At 36.8% G+C, this 19,331-nt stretch overlaps 1 protein-coding gene across 6 annotated transcripts in view; it reads left to right on the forward strand.

Moving 5' to 3' along the window:
• Positions 1-19,331, forward strand: part of LOC122839051 (discs large homolog 1-like protein) — a 137,177-nt gene that overhangs the window by 37,077 nt on the left and 80,769 nt on the right. The window contains exons 2-3 of one of the 6 annotated variants that reach the window (XM_044130288.1): positions 3,288-3,716; positions 6,613-6,735. The exons of 1 other annotated variant lie outside the window; for it this stretch is intronic. In XM_044130288.1, the coding sequence (XP_043986223.1) occupies positions 3,288-3,716; positions 6,613-6,735 (552 nt within the window). Of the gene's footprint in view, positions 1-3,287; positions 3,717-6,612; positions 6,736-11,430; positions 16,918-19,331 lie in introns of those variants that run through there. 4 more of the 6 variants (XM_044130289.1, XM_044130292.1, XM_044130291.1 and 1 more) reach the window with 4 other exon arrangements.

The raw sequence follows: 19,331 nt of genomic DNA on the forward strand, positions 1-19,331 counted from the left end.
TTGGTCTATTTTGAATTTTTTAAATTCATTTGGCAGGAACAACATACACTACTTAAAATACGCCAGAATGAACCACAATGCTTTTTTCATTTGTTGTTCCTGGACAATATGTTTTTTTTTGTCTTGTTAAAAACAAACAAAGGTTATAAAAGTAAGGTCAAAATAACTTAATTACACACATTTTGTCAATAAATACAAACAGTAAATACAAAACAAAGGACACTACCACACAAACATTATGTCAATGTAAGAATATTTCTGGGTGTGAATACTTCTATAGATTTCAATCATGAGGTTTTCCTGATAATATTTGCCTTTTGATTGTTTACAAAGTTCTTTGTGTTTCTTTGTGCACGAATAATTTAATCTAAATAACGTTACCTTGACTTTCCCTCCTTGTACGAATTATCAAGGCCATGAAAAATTGATCAAATGTCCTTGCAAATTCACCAAGGGGGTATATGAGTGCAACCCCAGCTCTGCGTTAGGGGAATTATGAATGCATGTGGGTTGGATGAGTGGAAACCATGAAGCAGAATGCCCTTGAACGCCCCAGAGAGAAATGTACCTTCAAACGGTGCTAAATTGTTAAACAGTATTCTTCGCAAAGTAGTACGACTTCACTGCTGTCACTGAAAATCCCTATGTGAGCATTTAGAGATGTGGTTATGAGAGCCCTAAAATATGAATGGGATAAATGAATCTGAAATGCAAGTGTGCCAAAATGAAACTGATTTTAAGGGGACATATTGTGCAAAATTCAAAGTTCTCACATTTTTGTACTTCTGTTTGGGTTTCTACTGCTTCTAAAAACAACCCAAGCGCTTAAAAAAAAAGATCAACAGAGAGTTTTTTGGCAGTAAGTTAATGTTTTTGGTGTTTAGAAAATTAGCTTTTGTAAAAATCAGCAGGCACTGCCCTGTTACCTAGCAACCACATCAGAGTTCCGTTTGTTACCTAGCAACCCAAGCTGAGCTCCAGCACATTTGGTCAGCTGGTTTTACCGCTTTATGCGCTGTACAATGGCTGCTGGAAAAGTCTTTTGTCGTTGACCTGCTACCCAGAAACCACATGCTGCTTTTTTGTTGGTGGTGCAGGAGGCTCCACTTCTGCTTTTCAAAGACGTACGGTTGTATAATTCCACATCTGTTTGCAGACATTTTCAAACGTTGAGTAAACGTTGAGTTAGGGGCGCAGCCAGCAGCATCTTATAAGGCTTGAAGGTGACAGGAGGCCCTTAAACAAAGAACTGATCACACTGAAATCTCATCTAAGGATAATTTTGTGTAAAACATGAAATGAAAATGTTTTGTATAGGCCATAGACCGATTCAAACCTGTACAAGGAAGCATTATAGGTTATCTTTAATGAAAAAACTGCTAAATTGTTTGGTAGTTTTTTTTCTGATAACTTCTGTGCCCTTTTTCTTTGGATTTGTGTTGTTGACATTTTAATATTTGTAAATGTAAAATGTCTTAAGGATGTTCAGTGGCATGCATTACCATGCAAAACATTATTTCTGTAGTTTTAAACAGCTAAGCAGTCTTTCTGTATAAGAACCACAAATCCTTTTAAATGAGCGCTTCACACATTTTACAGCAAATTCTCACTGTACCTTCACCCCAGGTGAGGATCAAGCTGCGCTTTCAGGATATAATTTATGAACTTGTCATTTACCGAACGGAAGGAAGAGATTGTTTCTAGATTGTCTTTAATTGGGGGTGCAGCTTTTACTGGAATTACTCTGTTATCTTGATGCGAGCCACGTTTTGTTTGTCGTGCAGCTTAAAAAAGCCATCTGTTTTTCATAGCACGTCCTGTTTTCTCAGATTGTTTTAAGTACAAAAGCAAAACATAGAATAAAAGATTAAAACCATGGATCCTCTAAATTAGCTCAGTGAGTAAAGGACTTTGCGCTGACATAATTTTTTGTACTGAGGGTCTTCCTCCTTGCTGCTCAGCCAGCTGAATGTTATATTTACATCTGGCATCATAGCGTACACCCCTCCCCCATCAGCTTTCCTTTTTCTCTCTGTATTTTGTCCTTTATAGGAAGATAAAATGCCTAATACTTCAAAAAGGAGCTGCAGAGTGTTTGTAAAAGCTGAATTAGACAGAGGGGAGCGGTCGGTGTGGCTCTCTGTTGCAACTGAAAGAGGCATGATGATAATGATGTACATTTATGAGGAAGAGAGAAGGAAACTGTTACTCCCTGAGGCGCTTTAGTCCCCTCTTCACCGTCCTGGCTCAGTTTTTTATTTATTTAATTTGTTTTTTTGCGTTGCCTGAAAACTTCTGCTTCCAGCCGTGCGTGTCAGTCGGGGCGGTCATGCATGTGCAGGACTGGAAGCTCAGGAAACAATTACTGTCATGCTGGGTGTACACCTGCACACTGGCCCATGTGCTTACACTAAGAAAATGTCCGATCTAACATCCAATTACACATGCATGTGTGCACACACTCACGCTCTGTTTGTCTCTTTAAAGGAGCAGTACTATGTAAAATCAACGATTTTTGTTATGTTATGATGTTATCGTCTCAACAAAAACATACCTGGAGTATTTCTTTGGTTCTTTAGTACATTTTTGAGAAATCCTTTAGTCTCCATGGCAACCATTCAGCTGTGCAAAACACCTGGACGGCCCTAGCCCCTCCTTCGAGGCGCAGCTCCTCTGAGCTTACGTTTCCCCCACTCAGCTCCTTCAGACTAATATTTTATATTTATAACATTTTTATAAAAACTAAAGTTAAATAGTTACATGATAAAACAGCACTATGTGCCTGGAAAACACATAATGCTGCCCCTTTAATCTGGATGGCAACCACTGAGCGGTGCAAAACGCCTGGGTGAACCTAGCTCCGCCTTCGAGATGCAGCTCCTTCAGACTAGCCAGCAGCAATTGGCAAACACCTGGTGGAACTGCTGAGCTCATTACAGGAGCTACTTCTCAGAGTTTGTAAAGAGGCAGAGACCCAATTTCAAGGAGCTAAATTAGGAAGACATATTTGATATAGACAACAACTAAAAGTAAAGTAGTTACTTGATTGTGGTATGAAATGGAAATATATGTCTGGAAAATACATAGTACTGCCCCTTTAAGGGTGACGCTCTATTCTTTTTTTACTCTTCTAAATCTTGAATCTAAATGATTTACTTCTAATTACTAACATCTGTTTTTCTGTCTTTTCCTTCCTTTGTGTTTCATTCCCTGAACCATGTTTTGCCTTTCCCTTTCCTGGGTTTTCTTTTTTACTTTCCCACCTTTTAACCCCTCCATCGCTGTAGAAGTATCGATATCAAGAAGAGGAAGGGGCTTCACCAGGTGCCCCAAGACTCCACCATCACACCTGCCATCAGCATCCAATGGGAATAGCCGGAGAGATAACGGATGGAGGGACCCTGGGGAGGGATGGAGGGACCCTGGGGAGGGATGGAGGGACACTTGGAAGGGATGGAGGGACACTAGGAAGAAGTGGAGGAACACTGGGGAGGCAGGGAGGGACGCTAGGCAGGGAGAGAGGGACTTGGAGGCGAGATGGAGGCGGCATCGGAAGCATGGAGCGAGAACGGGACCGATCCCTGGGGAGGGACGGTTCCCTCGGTCACCACGGTGACCTGCGTGGGGCGGAGCTGGTGCAGGTGGCGGAGCGGCAGCTTTCCCAGATCCAACATGTCCACGGATACGTCACTCATACACACATCGCACCTGCTCAGGTAACTCGATGTGGCGCCCTGTGCGACTTTAGTAGTTATGTTCAGTCGGTGTCAAAGATTAGTCTCTTGAATGTTATTTTTTCATTTGTTGCTCTCTGTGGACACCAAAGCTGCAATCACACCAATCCTGTTTGGTCCGTTTGTTTAGAAAGTCCAGTTAGTTTGTGGAAGTGTGAATGCGTAATTGAACTCTGGTCCGCCTAAAACCGAGATTTTGGTTTACTTGACATGAGCTCTGGTGCAGTTCGAATGCATATGTAAACGCCAATTGGCACAGAGACTGCTCCGATAGCAGGAAGTGGACTACAGCACAGGGCATTCTGGGTAAATACTACCAAAACAAAGGCAAGAGTCTAGTGCTGCAAGGAGCAATGGCTCGTAGTCTATTGCTAAAATTAAAAAAAGATATACCCCTAAAATCTGACGCCACTCCATTTTTGTTTACATTTCGTGAAGAAGGAAGTTTTAAAAGTTTTTGTGTCGTTTCCTTCAGTAGTTCTTGGTACAGCGCCCCCACAGGCAAGGAGGGGAACTGGATTTTCAATTAGTTTAAATTTTCAAACTGATGAAACTGAAAATGTAACAGATGTTGCAATTTTGGTCCCCAATTGAACCGAGTCTAGCGGACTACCATTATGAAAACCTGATAGTCTGGTTTAAAAAGACAAAACAATATCTTTTATAAAAGTTGCACACTGCATCTTTAAAGACGTGACTTTCAAATTACTTCAAACATAGTGGACAAAGTCTGGAGCCCAGGTTGTCCGATTTCACCTTCAGGCAGAAACTTTGTCTTTCTATCCGGAGAATACTTCTGCACATCTGTGCTGAGGCTCCTGCCCCATTTTTCAGTTATAAAATCCTTTGTTTCATTGTCATTGTCTTCTTAAATCCTCTTTGTTTTGGTAGATTTTAACACATCTGCATCAGAATTAACACTGCATCTCTTTTTCTCTCTGACTTGCATTTATTTCTGCATCGCTGCAACAGTGATTGATTTTTTAACAACTGGTGAGGTTAAATTAACATTAAAATAATGACTTGCTGTCAAGTTGGTACGAATAACATGTTTAATTTCTTTGTCTTTGGCTTCATTTTCATCAGATCATAATGTTCTCCCTCTTCTTTTTTAATGTTCTGGCATGTGTGGTGGGTTTAATTTTATGAAATCTGTCTCTATGTTTGGTTGAAACACGTCTGTATTTGTTTGTTTAGGTACATAACAGAGCCGAATGTGTTTCCGTCTTTGCACTAATAAAATTTCAGAACCGGCAGTTCAAAGGTTAACCAGGTGGAAACCTTTAGCCAAAGCCGAAGAGATTCGTTGTTGCAGGGAAAGTTGTTGTGCAGCTCCACCTTGTGACTAGACACCACTCACTCCAAAGTCACAACAAATATGTTTTACTTTTAAATTTTGAAGTTATGTACTTTGGGGACATTTAGGATAATTTGACCTTTATGACTTCACAGCATCATTATCTCCATTATCATCAATGTTTTCTGCAGACTTATCACCTGTCTGTCTGGATAAAATGTGCGAGGAGAGCTCCTCCGTCTGCGGTCAGCGTGTGTGTTTGCTGCTGGGATTTTGGGTTTATTTTGAGAACTTCTTCCCAGATGGTGTGTGTTTATTTGAGTGTGTGTGACCACAGGTGCTGGATCTGGCTTCATTTTGTATGACAGATGGACCAGCCATCTTGTCCTCGCCATGTAAATGTTCCTTTCTCTGTCTCTACTCCCAAACATTCACTCACATAGTCACGCTCCGCATAACCCCGTTTCCAAAAACTGCAAGTAGGGCCATGTGAAAAATCTGTGGTGTCCAAAAAAACATAGAAATCTGGTAAGTTTAGTTGATAAATTACAAAAAACCCCAAACAAATACAGCCTCTTGAATTTGAATTAGATTTATTTTACCAGTTTGGGAGACTCCGATGCTCATTTCATGGCAGAAATCTAAAAGTCGAAGTAATGCTCATTTCATTCACACAGACCCCAAATACCTGTACAGAGTTTTGAATTTTTATCAAATTGACTCGCTTCTGTTCATCCATAACTTCTAACCATGTTACATTTTTCATTTGTGAGAACAGAAAACAGTTTTCCGCTTCATCTTGAGCACAGAAACTTTTCAAAATCTACTTTTGTCAGTTTTCTCTTAACATCCCAAAGCATTTCTTTATTATTATTATTATTATTATTATTAATAAACTGAAATACAGCTGAATGTCCCGTCAGACGTAGATGATTAATTTTCACATTAACAGAAATCCCACAGGATCCCAATTTATTTTGTACTTTAATATGTTTTCAGTTGGGAACATCAATGTTATCATCTGTAATTTTAGTGATAATATAATTATCATAAATGTCAATGCAGCTCAGTTGTTAAAGCTGCAGTATATAAGTTTTGTTAAAATTTTAAATGTTTTTTACATGTATGTTAAAACTGCCGCTGTCGTCACAAAATGAGACAAAATCAGTTAAAAAAAATACATTTCCTCCACCTCTTCCCTGAGCTACTCTTGCTCTGCTCCCAACCAAAACAACCCAATCACAGCCAAGAGGAGGGACTTAGCGATGTCAATCATCCTCGTGAACATGCTGATAAATAAGATAATGGCAGAAAAACAACTTCCCGTTACAGGAAAACCTTTTATCCGTTGTCATTGGTGGCCATGCTAACTAGCCTTAGCATTCATGGCAGGTTCTAATGACAGGGAGAGCCATGATTGACAGCGCTAAGACCCTCCTCCTGGCTCTGATTGGTTGATTTTGGTCAGCAATGGTTCATTTCTTCAGATTTTTTAACAAACATGTTTTGAATTAGAGTCACATACCCCAACTTTTGAGTGTTTCTTCCGACAAACTGTTGGGCTGTGTCTGTACACCGTAGGTAGAATCGCCTGAGGCACCATTTGATGATGAGGAGTGGCCTCCCTCAGAAGGCGAGAGGCTGAATGAAGTTCCAGCCCCGCCTTTCTCCTCCCTGTATCCACAAAGCCACTCCTACTATCAGGTAATCTTTGCTTTGTGGCCATTGCATGTATTCATGGCCTCAAACGTCATGCATGCCTGGTTGGTTCACAGTAATGAGCATGAAATTATATTTTCAGCACCCATGTTATAATTAGTTCATTTCATTGCTAGAGTCAGTGATGTTGTTAAACATAATACACCACACAGAAATAATTACAACAGTCCCAGTGTTTTTATTAGCAGAAGGAATCAGACATGAGAGAAAAATGACTGCAGAATGTTTATAATTTTAGAAGAAGGAGACATCAGTGCACTGGAGTCTCTTGAAAATGTAAAACTTAATCATATAGAGAAAATATTGCCATTTATACATATTGGGGTCAATGTATATACAGATTTTTTTTAAAGGAGCAAAATGCCAGCACAAAAACTCAGATTTTACGATGAATGTCAGAAATAAAAAAAGAGGAAAATTTCTGAGAGCTAATGTTGAATTTCAAAAGTTGAAAGTTTTGGACTTTTGAAAGTCAGAAACCTCCATGTTTGGCCTAGAAAATTTCAGAGATTTATCTCAGAATTTTTTATATTTTTCTAGCAAGTTTTTGACTTTTCAAACTCAGAAACTTTCTTGTTTTCTGGCATTAATCTAAAGATTTCTGAGTTTTTTTCTCACAAATTTTCAACTTCTGGAACTCAGAAATGTCCATATTTTTCTTTTTTATCTTAAATTACAGACATGTCCTTGTTTTTTCTAGAATACTTTTGAGGTTGAACTCAAACGTTTTTGGCACAAATTTATTCCTTCATTATTTTCTATAAACAGTGGCCCCATTGCGCCGTCGTACATTTATGTTATTTTTACAATACGACAAAAAAAAAAATATATATTCAAGCAATATGTTCACCCCTGTTGGCATTTAAAAGTGGTACATGTGTCTCTTAAAAGTATATTGTATTTCTGCATGTACATTTTAAGGTCTGGATGATTCAGTTTTGTTAACATTTGTTCTAAAAACACTATTTCAGTGATCCAGTAGAGAGTGCATGTGAATGTTGTCAGTGGCAGTACTGATGTGATATTTATGTGTGTAGTTAATAATCTCATTTCATACCTAAAAGCTTTAAAATATTACAGTTGGAACTGAGAACATATTTTACTTCTTTTACTCGCTTTAGTTGCAGTTACAGTTTGTAACCTGCAGGAGGCAGCAGAGGACAAACTACAGATGGTGACTGAATTAATTCTCAAAACCAAACAGATTTAATAGCAAATAATAAAATCAGACTATAAAGACAGTTTTGGCAGGCTTAAATCTTTATTAATCGGAATTTATTGTGAAAAACAATAATCACAATTCATAAAAGTAATTTCTCATGATAAATGACAGTAAATGCCTACTGTAATAGGAAGTCCCTTGCTTGTTTTATTAATTATTTTTAATATTTACAGTGTATGAAACTACACTGTAGTAGTACTTTTACTACAGATTGGTTATTTAAAACCAGTCTTTTAAATACGGCCTGGCAGTTTTTATAAATTGTTTGTCTCCAATGTTTTGGCCGATCCACACATATTTCTGCTTCTGACAGCTGGTATGAATCTTGCAGTGAAGTGTGGGAATGAGGGCGTAACGTGTCTCTGCACATTACAATGGATGGGCACACATGATTGCATTGCAGGATGGGAAATTGCAGTTTATTCTAAACATATGTCACCGTTTCCAGGCTGTAAATGGTACTGAATGATATTATTGGTAGTGTCTGGTTCTCCTTCGATTATTACAGACGTGTTGATACTGAGGCAATACGAGAACACAAATGAGATTATCTTTAGGCAAAAAAAACCCAAAAAACAAAGAACATACACCAGAACCGTTAGTTTGCGTTGCAAAGTAAGATTTTGTTGAGTTTCTAGTAAAAATATCTTAGGAGACTTGAAATGAGACAAACTTGCCTTTTTAGCAACATGTAAGAAAATAATTCCCTTATCATTGACAAAAAAAAGTATAGTTTAACTGGTTGATTGTTTCACTTATTTCAAAAAAAAGACTCCCCCTGCGTTGTTACCTAGCAACCCCAGTCAAGCCCATTCCGTCACCTAGCAACCAAGTTCTACTTCCACTGGCAGATTATTTCACTTATAACACGGAAAAATGTCTTGTTATAAGTGAAATAATAGGCCATTTTTTCCATCGATATTAGAAATTATTGACTCTAAACAAACTAATATATGTTGCTGAATATTTTGCATTTGCTCTACAAAACCTGAATTGAATATATTGAGCCCAATCTTCCACACTGCACTGCAAAATGGCAGAATCTTAAGTATTTTGTATCTAATTTCTTGTGAAAATATCTTTGTTTACTTGAAATAAGACAAAACTAACTTACAAGTAACTCTTTAGTAAGACACAGGAGCTTGTTTTGAGCCAATAATCGATAAATATTGGGTATATTTTTACATGTTATAAGTGGAATAATCTGCCAGTGGAACTAGTGTTTTTTATTATCAATATTAATGAACTATTTTCTTAAAGCAAGCCCCTATGTCTTGCTGTAAGTTAGTTTTGTCTTAAGTCAAGTGTACTAAGATATGAATCCAAGAAATTAAACTTGTTTAACTTTTTTCTGCTGCGTTTTCACTATCCTGATCCGATCAGAAGTGGTCACTGAAGATGCATGTTTGGATGCGCCCTGATTCACCGTGTCGACCTGCGTAGAGTTTACCGACTTCCTGTCCGCCTCTCCGATACGTCAGCCTGATTCGTGCCTTCAAAGCAAGCAGCCAAACCAATCTTTTAAATAACTCCCTGCTTAAATTTACTGCTTATTCTGCAGAGGTGGAATGCTGCAGAACTGTAAAGTCTGATTTGTTTTCTTCCCATGCCACACATATAGCAGTATGTTCACTCGGAAACCTTAGTGGCATTTAGTCATTAAGATAATGCGGATAATTAGGAAGGAAGTAATGGACCAGTGAGCAAGGGAGTGGCGAAAGACGAAGGGAGAATTACAGGCGGACTGATGCAGAGTCTGTCTAGAGTTAATCATTCTGCCAATCAAATGATTCTCCACTCCCCAAATGATCTGCTTTTCCTCCCACTGACTGAAACTGAGAGCAAAGGAGATTTACACAATAGGTCATCTGATTTAAAACTTTTAAAAATAATCACTCTCTGACTCACTCTCATTACTTTTTACCAATTAGGTTATATTGATATCTGAGGGATGACATTGCAAATGTCATTTGTGCAATGTCAAATGACAAGTACGATGTTGTGTACTTGAGTAATACGCAACATTGTGCCACATAGATTTCCAGTGAATTATGAAACAAACTTCAGTAATTTTCCATATCTAGTGCTAATAAATTCTGATTATCAATTTTAAAACCTTTTGTTGCTGCGTACAGACAGAGTTGGGTAGTAATTAGTTACATTTACATTTAAGAAATTTACTGATGGAGTATTTTTATTATAAAGTATTTCTACTCTTACTTGAGTAATATTTATGGATTTTTTTTTACTCACTGAATGAAAAAAATGTTTTAACCAAAAATTCACCAGACAGACACACACCAGCAGTTTTTGTTAAAGTTTTATAAGTTGTTTTTTTTTTTTTTTTTATCTAAAGAATCTGGTTTGGAAACATTTTATTTATTTATTTATTTTTTTTGTTACTTATAGGAATTATTGTAATTTCGATCCTTAAAAATACCAAAATTTCCACTTAACTTTATTTTTTGGTCCATCTGATGACATAATTTTTTAATATTAATTGATGGATAATTTGAGTAATTTTTTGGACGGCTACTTTTTACTTCTACTTGAGTACAATTCTTTGGATTCTGTGTCCTCCTCTGGTCCCGAGCTTTAAAATGACCAAAGATATTTGGAGTTTTAGTTGCTTTTAAAATTTCTTGCCTGCTTTTAACTTTTTTTATGTCATGTTACCTGTTGAGCTGGACAATATGGCTGAAAAACGTATCACAATATAAATGATTCATACCAGTCGATATCGATGACTATCGGTTCGTATTTTGATTTAAATATCTGAAATACTGCCAGACTGCAGTTGGCGTCACCTTTTCTGTTTTATCCAGTTTTCACTCCATGCCGTTTTCAAGCAGTGGTGAAATCTGAAACTTCTGTTACTCAACAAGTGGTTGCTAGGTAACCACAGAGTGAGTGAGTAGATTTCACCAAGATGGCTTATCTAGCCATGTTTGCTATGTCTCCTAGTGTGGTAATGAACTATCAATGTTATCTGCTTCATTTCTTTGGAAATTGGATTTTTGATCCAATTTGAATAATAAGCTGAATTTGACTGCATTGTTTGAAAACTAGAATTAACTGGAAATTGTGAATGATTGGGTTTTATTTATCTTTATGTCAATTGCTTTGAGACGGCGTGTTGTAAATTGGAATTATATAAATAAACTGAATTGAATTATTATTATCGTTATTGTTATTAACAGGATAAACAGAAACAAAGTAACGTGTGTTAATTTGTGTGCAGTTTTTCCTAAATAAACTAAGTGCAGATAATTCTAATTTGAGAGAAAATCAAATGATATCTCAACGTTTTTTTGAGGTTGAGTTGAGAAACTACAACACAAAAACAGTAGAATTTGTCAAGGAAATGTGAAACTAAAGTCTTGATATGATACCAATAATGACTTGGTATCGATATTGTTGATATCTTGGATCAATCTTCTCTCCTCGAATAATTAAATCTTGCAGTTTTAAGTTTGTGGTTGCAATGTGGCACAGTTTGGATCAGTTTAACGTGTATAAACACGTTTCTAAGGCACGGTATACATATAAGTTATATTAAGTTCATTCCTTCTAGTTAGCAGTAGTTCTGCCCTGACGTTATCTCTTTGCTCTTGCTTTACAAAGGCTCTGGTGTATTCCTCTCTGTGTTTGCTATTTACTATGAGAGCTTGACGTAGCTTTGCAGAATCGGTCTTACCAGAATGTGAAAGCGGTCTAATGGAAGGGCTGGGGAGGAGCCAAAATGATTAGGAATGCTAAAGGAAAGAGTCTCTCACTCAGTGCTTCTGAAAGCACCGGGATCGGCTTATTGACGCTGAAAACTGTATTTATTCCATCTGTTGAGGTTTTGTTTGACCACCACTGTTATATATTTACATGTACATGCTAGATATTGAACATGGTGGTGTGTAGTTACTTTACCTGCTGAATGTAGCTAAAATGGTTGTGAGTGCGAGTCCAAACTTACAGTTTGCTTAACAAGTAAACAGTTTTTGCGTCACAGGCCACCACTGGGATCCTGTACCTGTAATGATAGAAGAGAAAATTTGGCTTTCTCAGCAGTGTAACATTAAACATTTATGATGTGTGCTTTATTTAATTGCTTCTGAAATATTGATAGAGTTGGCATTCACTGGCTGACATTTGACTTAAGGGAGACAAGAAAAAGAAGTGCATGAGGGAGAGAGGTGCATTAAGGGTTGAGATACGGTCAGTGTGCCACTGAACTCAGCTAGCCTCAGCTAGCTGAGCCATGTTAGCCGCAGGCAAGTTATATAATTCACTGGCTGCAATGATATCATAATAAAATCAGTTTTTGTATCTGTAAATTGAGAGGTAACAAATAAAAGTAGATATTCCTTTACTGGATAATAAATAGTTCATACATATGTTATTAAGTAATCTCAGAACTCTTTACGAATCATTAATAATTGATTATTGTGCATTAATTAAGGCTGAGAAGGAGACAAAATCTACTGGTTTCTTTTCAAATAGTGAAACAATTTTGTTCACATATATATTTTAATCTAGAGTTTGTTGTACTAAACATTTTGTATTGTCTTTTAAGCACAATAAGCATTTGTAAATGTAACTTTTCAGTCTCATTTTCACTCTTAATGAATGAATAATAAAGAATTATTAACGACTAATAAAGTGTTTATAGATTAATTGATAACTTGTGACAAAGTGGTTCAGTTTGTGTTTACCTCTTATTCTTATTTTTGACCACACTTCTTCACAATCTATAAAATATTACTTTATGATACCCTTATTTTTTTTTTACCCGTTGTAGCGTTTTGTGTTCATTTTATCTGTAATTTGGGTGAACTTATAATCATAGAGATGTTACCAAGTGGTTTGTGGATTTAAAGGCTCAAGATCTGCATTCAGTCAGAAATTTATTGTATTCTTAGAAAACGTGACACTTTGGTTTAAGTAAACAAGCTTTAGTTGGAAACTCCCTCAGTACCCAAGAAATCATATTATTATTTTTTCCATCAAAAACATCAAGGTTTGTACATATTTATTGTGTTGTAATAAATTACCTTGTAGCAAGTTTATTTCTTTGTTTCTGAAATCAAAAACAAACAAATGCTTGCAGTGGTAAAACTGAAGCTAATTCCTAATGCGCTAATTCTTTGTTTAGCATTTTGCCAACTTTGAAAATGTTAAATTTTATGAATAAATTCTAAAGTGCTAATTTTGTTTGTTTTTCAGATTATCATTAGAAATTCAACATGTGTGTTGTAATTTTGATTCATGCTCTTATTTTGAAGTAGGAAAAGATTGTTTACCCAGGATTTCTGTTTCCTCTCCTCATGTTCCCCACCCCTGATAAACCATTTTATCCCTAACATTTCCGAAAACAGCAATCAAAACACTTTTTTCGCATCACAGGATTCACATAATCAACAGCAAATGTTGCTACTGGTAGAAACTGTGAAGAAGAAAAAAACAGGAAGTAGTTGGAGGATGATGGTGCATTGTTTTTTTAATGGCTTATTACTTGAAAAAACTCATTCACGTTTGATTGTGATTGTGTTTCTTATTTAAATGAAACACCACGACTGAATGTGTTTTTTTCTGACATTAGCAGAATATTGGAGACGTTTTGTGCACATTTGTAATGGAAACGCTGCTACTGAAATGGTGGCTAAGAGAGGAGTCCAGATTTTTGGATTGAAAAAGTTGGATCAAAGTTCGGTTCTGAAAATATCTTAACAGCAGAATATTGAAATGATTTAAAGGTTGGTGTAATCCAACAGGAACAAGGTTTTATGATGCACTAAAAGGCAAATCCAAAAACAACTACAACACAAAAAGCACACTAATAATTACAAAAAGTTTCTTAAAGTGAATTTTTTCACTGGCTTAAATTGCAGTCACTCCCCTAAACACAATCTTCAAAGACTAATATATAATTAATAATTGCTATCAGAAAGACTGCAGGGTACTGATGGGAAAGAGAGACAAAGCTGCTGGTTAATGGATTCATATTCTGCCTTCGTAATGCAGTTATAGACCTGTTGAAACTGCTTTCTTTGAGTGAGTATCTATATCAACGAGACGAACACTGGAAAAGAGCTTTAGATTTTAAAAGGGATCAGAGAAGCAAGGCATCGAACCACCGGCCCTCTGAACAGCAGCTGACTGCTGTGAACCGCAGCCTGTAGTCATAACATAGCATGAGGGAAATGTTCTCAGTCAATATTTTATGGTAAGTTTGTTTTAAATTCAGGTAGACTGTCCAAAACCCAAAGGTACGAATAGTCATTACATTTAAAAGCGACTTACTAGGGTCATTTTTAGATAGAAAGAAAGGAGTAAATTGCCACTAAAATCTCACAAATTTTGTTATTAATCTCAGAAATTTGCAAGAAATAACTTTGAAATTGTTGAATTCCAGAAGTAAAAAATTTGCAAGAAAAAAAAAATTATGAAATTTCTTCGCTAATTTTAGAAATTTGCAAGAAATAGCTTTTAAATGTCTGAGATCCAAAAGTCATCTTGGACATTTTTAAACTCCAGAAATCAAATATTTGTGAGAATTTTTGTTTTTAAGTTTTTAGATTAATCTTGAAAATTTGCAAGAAAAAAACTGGACAATTTCTGATCTCCAAAGCCATAAATTCACAAAGGAAACCTGAGATATCTTCTAGGAAAAACCTGGAAATTGATGAGCTCCAAGAGAAGTTTACAAGAAAAATTCTGAAATTGACCTCAGAAAATTTATAGAAAAAATGTGGAAATTTATGAGCTACAAAAGTTGAAAATTTGCAACAAAAAAAAAAGTTTATATTTTGAGATTAATCTCTGAAATTTTCAAGAAAAATGTGAAAATTTCTGAGCTCCAGAAGTAAAAAAAATTGGCAAGAAAAAAAGAGAAATTCTAAGATTAGCCTCAGACATTGTTATGAAAAAAAAAGTCCAAACAACAACATAGACTTGAATCATTGCCCGTTCATTTACATCCATAAAAACATTTTTCATTCCCTCTGACAATAAAACATTTCATGTTGCTGTTTTTCCTATTTGTCCCAAATTATCTGTTAGTCTGAACGGTTGACAGATGTTGACATCGACTCTCTGATGCTCCTTCAATAAGAGTGACTTTAGATGTAAGTTCAGCCGACCTCCCCTGACAAAACGCGGCGACCTGCGTTTTAAAAACCCGTTGAGTTCTGGAGGATCTGCAGAAATCTTTCCTCCTCAGCCCGACTCGGATCTGAAGTCTAATGGAAAGTGTGGAAAAATCCCATCCATCCCAATGCGAGGAAACAACACAGTAGTCAGGCTGCGTGTGCCAGGTGTATTTTCGGGCCTCTGCAAAGCTGTTGCCGTGGCAACGGTTCCCACGGAGACGCGGGGAGAAGCTGTGACAAGTGGGGGTGGGGGGTCCTGCCCCACCTGCGGCTAATCCACCGGGAGGCAAATGCAGCCGTGTTTTTAAATGTTAGCGCATGAGTTTGGGATTATTATTTTGACATGTATTATTGATTATTATTATTATTTTTATATTTTACATTTCGCTGTTTTCTAGTCGTTTTGTTTACTAGTTTATGTACGCTCTTGTTTGACAGAGAGAGGAGTGTGTGGGAGAGCTGGGTGCTGCAGTCTCTGAAAAACAGCCTTAGGAGAAGATCTCTATCTCTTCCACAATTATGCACACACACACACACACACACACACACACACACGCTGAAACACCAAATCTATTGCCATACATCTTCACTTCCACTCTTTTGCAGTTTCAGTGGAGGAAGTTTGCTTTGTGCAATAAATCGTTCTCTGCTTTCCGTTGAACTCAACAGGATTAGAAAATGTTTGGAGTAAAATACGCAGGGTGGTGACACATGATTGGCTGACTGGATCGTAGGGGGGCGGGGCTTCCAGCGGTAATAATATCTGACAGTAAGGGAGAGGACAGCATCGGGTTGCAGCTGAAATAAAAGACAGTAAAAGACAATTTGCTGAAAGACAAGAGAGAGAAAGCAAACACAGGTCAGTTAGAGGCTGCTGAAAGAAACGAGAGAAATATGCAGAGTGAAGCGGACAAGAAGGAAGACTTGGAGGAACAGCGGAGATGTAAGAGGGAGAGAAGGAGAAGCAGAAGAGTTGGACAATGATTCCTGGTGCCAGCCACCTACTTCAGATGCTCTCATCCTCGAATGTTTCTCTCCACCTCCCTCGTTCCAGCCACCCATCACACCCTCCCTGCTTCCTCCTATATTTAATGGGAAAAGCCACAGTGACAGGGGGAGATTGACTGGTCATCTTGGACTCGCAGAGAAGGAGGGAGGGAAGACGGAGAGGAGAGCAGAGTGAACTCCCCTAAATAATCAATCCTCATATCCTGCCGCTCGTTCCCCCTCACTCTGTTTTTTCCTCTGACGAGGGGCAAAGAGGAAGCAGGAGAGACGGGAATCTGGACGCTCAGGGAAGTGGATTCTGGACGTTTTCACCTGGGATGATGGAAACATTCATGAACGACAACAGCAGGCGACCAGGTGGACAAATGTCCGCCTCGTTTCTTCAAATCTGATGAGAAAAACTGAGAATTTTCCCAAAAAAACAGGAAAAAAAAAGATTTTTTAAAAAAATAGAAATCTGACTGCAGATTCTTTCTGGGATGAAAAGATGGAAAGGAGATAAAATTAAGTCAAACAGCTGAAACTATGAACTACATTTTTGGCAACAACACCCTGTACCCCCGCAGCTCCAGAGTGGGCGGGGCATCTGGAGGTCAAGGGGCGGGGCTAGGCATCAAGCAAAAGTTGGGACCAAAGCGAGGCTCTTCGGAGGAGCTGGCGCCTCCACACACTTCGTCTCCGTCCACCTCGTCTCCGGCCTCCTCCTCTCCCTCCACCTCCTCGTCTCGCTGGCAGCAGCTCCTCACCTTCTTCTCCAGGAGGAGCGCCTTCACAGATTGTATCAATTCCAGTCAGGTAAAGTGGCACAGCAGTGAGGGGTGTGTGTGTGATGGATGTCAGGGTCATTATAGATAAAAAAATAAAAATAAAAGAAGAAAAAGCTGCAAATTTATGCCATAAAAGTTTGAGATTAATCCAAAGAATTTTGTAGAAAGAACTTGAAAGTTTCCGAGCTCCAAAAGTTGAAAATTTCATAGAATAAAACTCAGAAATCCTTAAGATTAATTTTACGTAATTTCTGGAAAGAAACATGAACATTTTTGAGCTCCAAAAGTCAAATATTTTAGGGAGATTAATCGCAGAAACTGTGGAAAGAGAAATTTCAATTTCGAAAAGTTGAAATTTAGCTACAAAAAATAAAGGGAGTAAATTTAGGCTAAAAAACTTTGAAATTTTAAGGTTCATTTCTCATATTTTATAGAAAAGGTTTGAAGATTTTCTGAGCTCATAAAGTCAAAAGTTAAAAAAGTTAAAACATTTTTGACTTTTGGAGCTCAGAAATTTCCGTTATTTCTGGAAAATTTCTGAGAATATTCTTAAAATTTGTGCGTTTTTCTCTTGCACATTATTGCCTTTAGGAGCCCATAGATTTCTGATTTTCCTAGAAAACGTCTGTTATTTTTCTCAAAAATTCTGAGGTTTTTCTGGGCGTGCTGTGGTGGCGTAGGAGACGGCGCGGCCCACGTTTGGAGGCCTTCAGTCCTCGACGCGGCCGTCGCGGGTTCGATTCCCGGACCCAGCGACATTTGCCGCATGTCTTCCCCTTTCCTGTCAGCCTGCTGTCCTATAAGGGACACTAGAGCCCACAAAAAGACCCCCTGGTGGGGAGAGAAAAAAAATAATAATATAAAAAAATTTCTGAGGTTTTTCTACCAAGTTTTTTACTTCTTAACTCACAAATTCCCCCCAAAAAATTTCTAGAAAACTTCTGAGCTCAATTTTAAATGTTTTGAGTTGATTTTGGCACGTTTTCAACTTTTGGAGCTCAAAAACGTCCTTTTTTTTTCTAGAAAATTTCTTATATTAAGTTTTTCCTCACAAATTTTAAACTTTTGAAGCTCTGAAATGTCTTATTTATTCCCAGAAAGTTTCTAAAAATTAAAAATTTCTCAGCTTCTCGCACATTTTTGACTTTTGGAGGTTAGAAATTTCCAAAAATATTTTCTGATTAGTCTCAGAGTTTGTTTTTTCTTTGTAGAAATACACTTCTTTTGTTTTCTGTCTGCTGTCGTCCCAATTTGCCTTCATGGTATGTTTAGTGAAACTCAGATGTTTTGGGAATTTAGATAAATTGTTTTGAGTTTATGGGAAATAAGAAAATCTGGAATTTCTTTCTTAAAATACGAAGGAGGTTGAGTCAGCTGGTTGGTTTCAAACTGAAGCTGAATCACGATGTGGTTGAGATTTCTGATGGCGTTGCCATGGAAATGAGACATGGTGTTGCCATGGCGAAGCTATCGTTTAGCTAAGCAGTCTTCATGCTTACAGTCTGCACTGAAACACAAAATTACAGATAAAGTCTGTGTGACTTAAATGAGATTCATATCTGGTCTCATTCAGAAAAGCATTTAAAATCATTTCTGATGCTTTTTTATAAAATATATTTGACAAATGTAGAAAAATTTAACTTCTACTGGAGCAGTTTGAGATTTCTCTACATAGTAAAGTGCTTTACACATTATTTTTGTATTAATTTATTAGAAATAAATTAATTAAAAACATTAATAAAAATCTATTAATAATTTTAATAAATGTTGCATTTAATCAGTTTATTAATACATTTATTTATAACATCAGTTATAAGTACTTATTACATTACATGAACATTATAAATACTTATGTTAAATACTTCTTATTTTAATTATTTAACAGGAACATAGATGTTTTGCTCCCTAATTTAATTCCTACACTGCAAAAACACAAAGTTCTACCAAGTATTTTTTGATCTAATTTCTATTGTAAATATTTTAGTTTTTACAATAACTAAAATATTGTAAAACTTTTACTATATTTTACTTATTGTTTACTAACTTATAAGTAACTTTTTAGCTAAATGTAGGAGTTGGTTTTAGATAATTAATTCTTTAATATTGGTGAAAAAGGACTGGTTCTATTTTCAGATTATTTCACTTATGACAATAAATGTCTTGGTAATTTAATGGACATAACTTAAATTAAATCATTTAACATGTAGCTTCTAACTTGAAACTACTTATATGAAAAGAAAACTATTTAATTGAAACGGTTCCTGGTTTCTTTGTTGTATTTGTTTCTTTGCTCAAACTGACAGAAAATATTAACTTATCCAGCATTTCTATAATCTAGACGTTCACACCGCTGGTTTAAAATCAGTACAAACAAATTGGTGAGAATTAGGTTCTGCTCACTTAAATTCTTTGGTTGAGCAAGATGTTTTGTTTTACAGTGTA

This window comes from Gambusia affinis, linkage group LG10 (genome assembly GCF_019740435.1).
Source record: "Gambusia affinis linkage group LG10, SWU_Gaff_1.0, whole genome shotgun sequence".
NCBI classification, from domain to species: Eukaryota; Metazoa; Chordata; class Actinopteri; order Cyprinodontiformes; family Poeciliidae; genus Gambusia; species Gambusia affinis.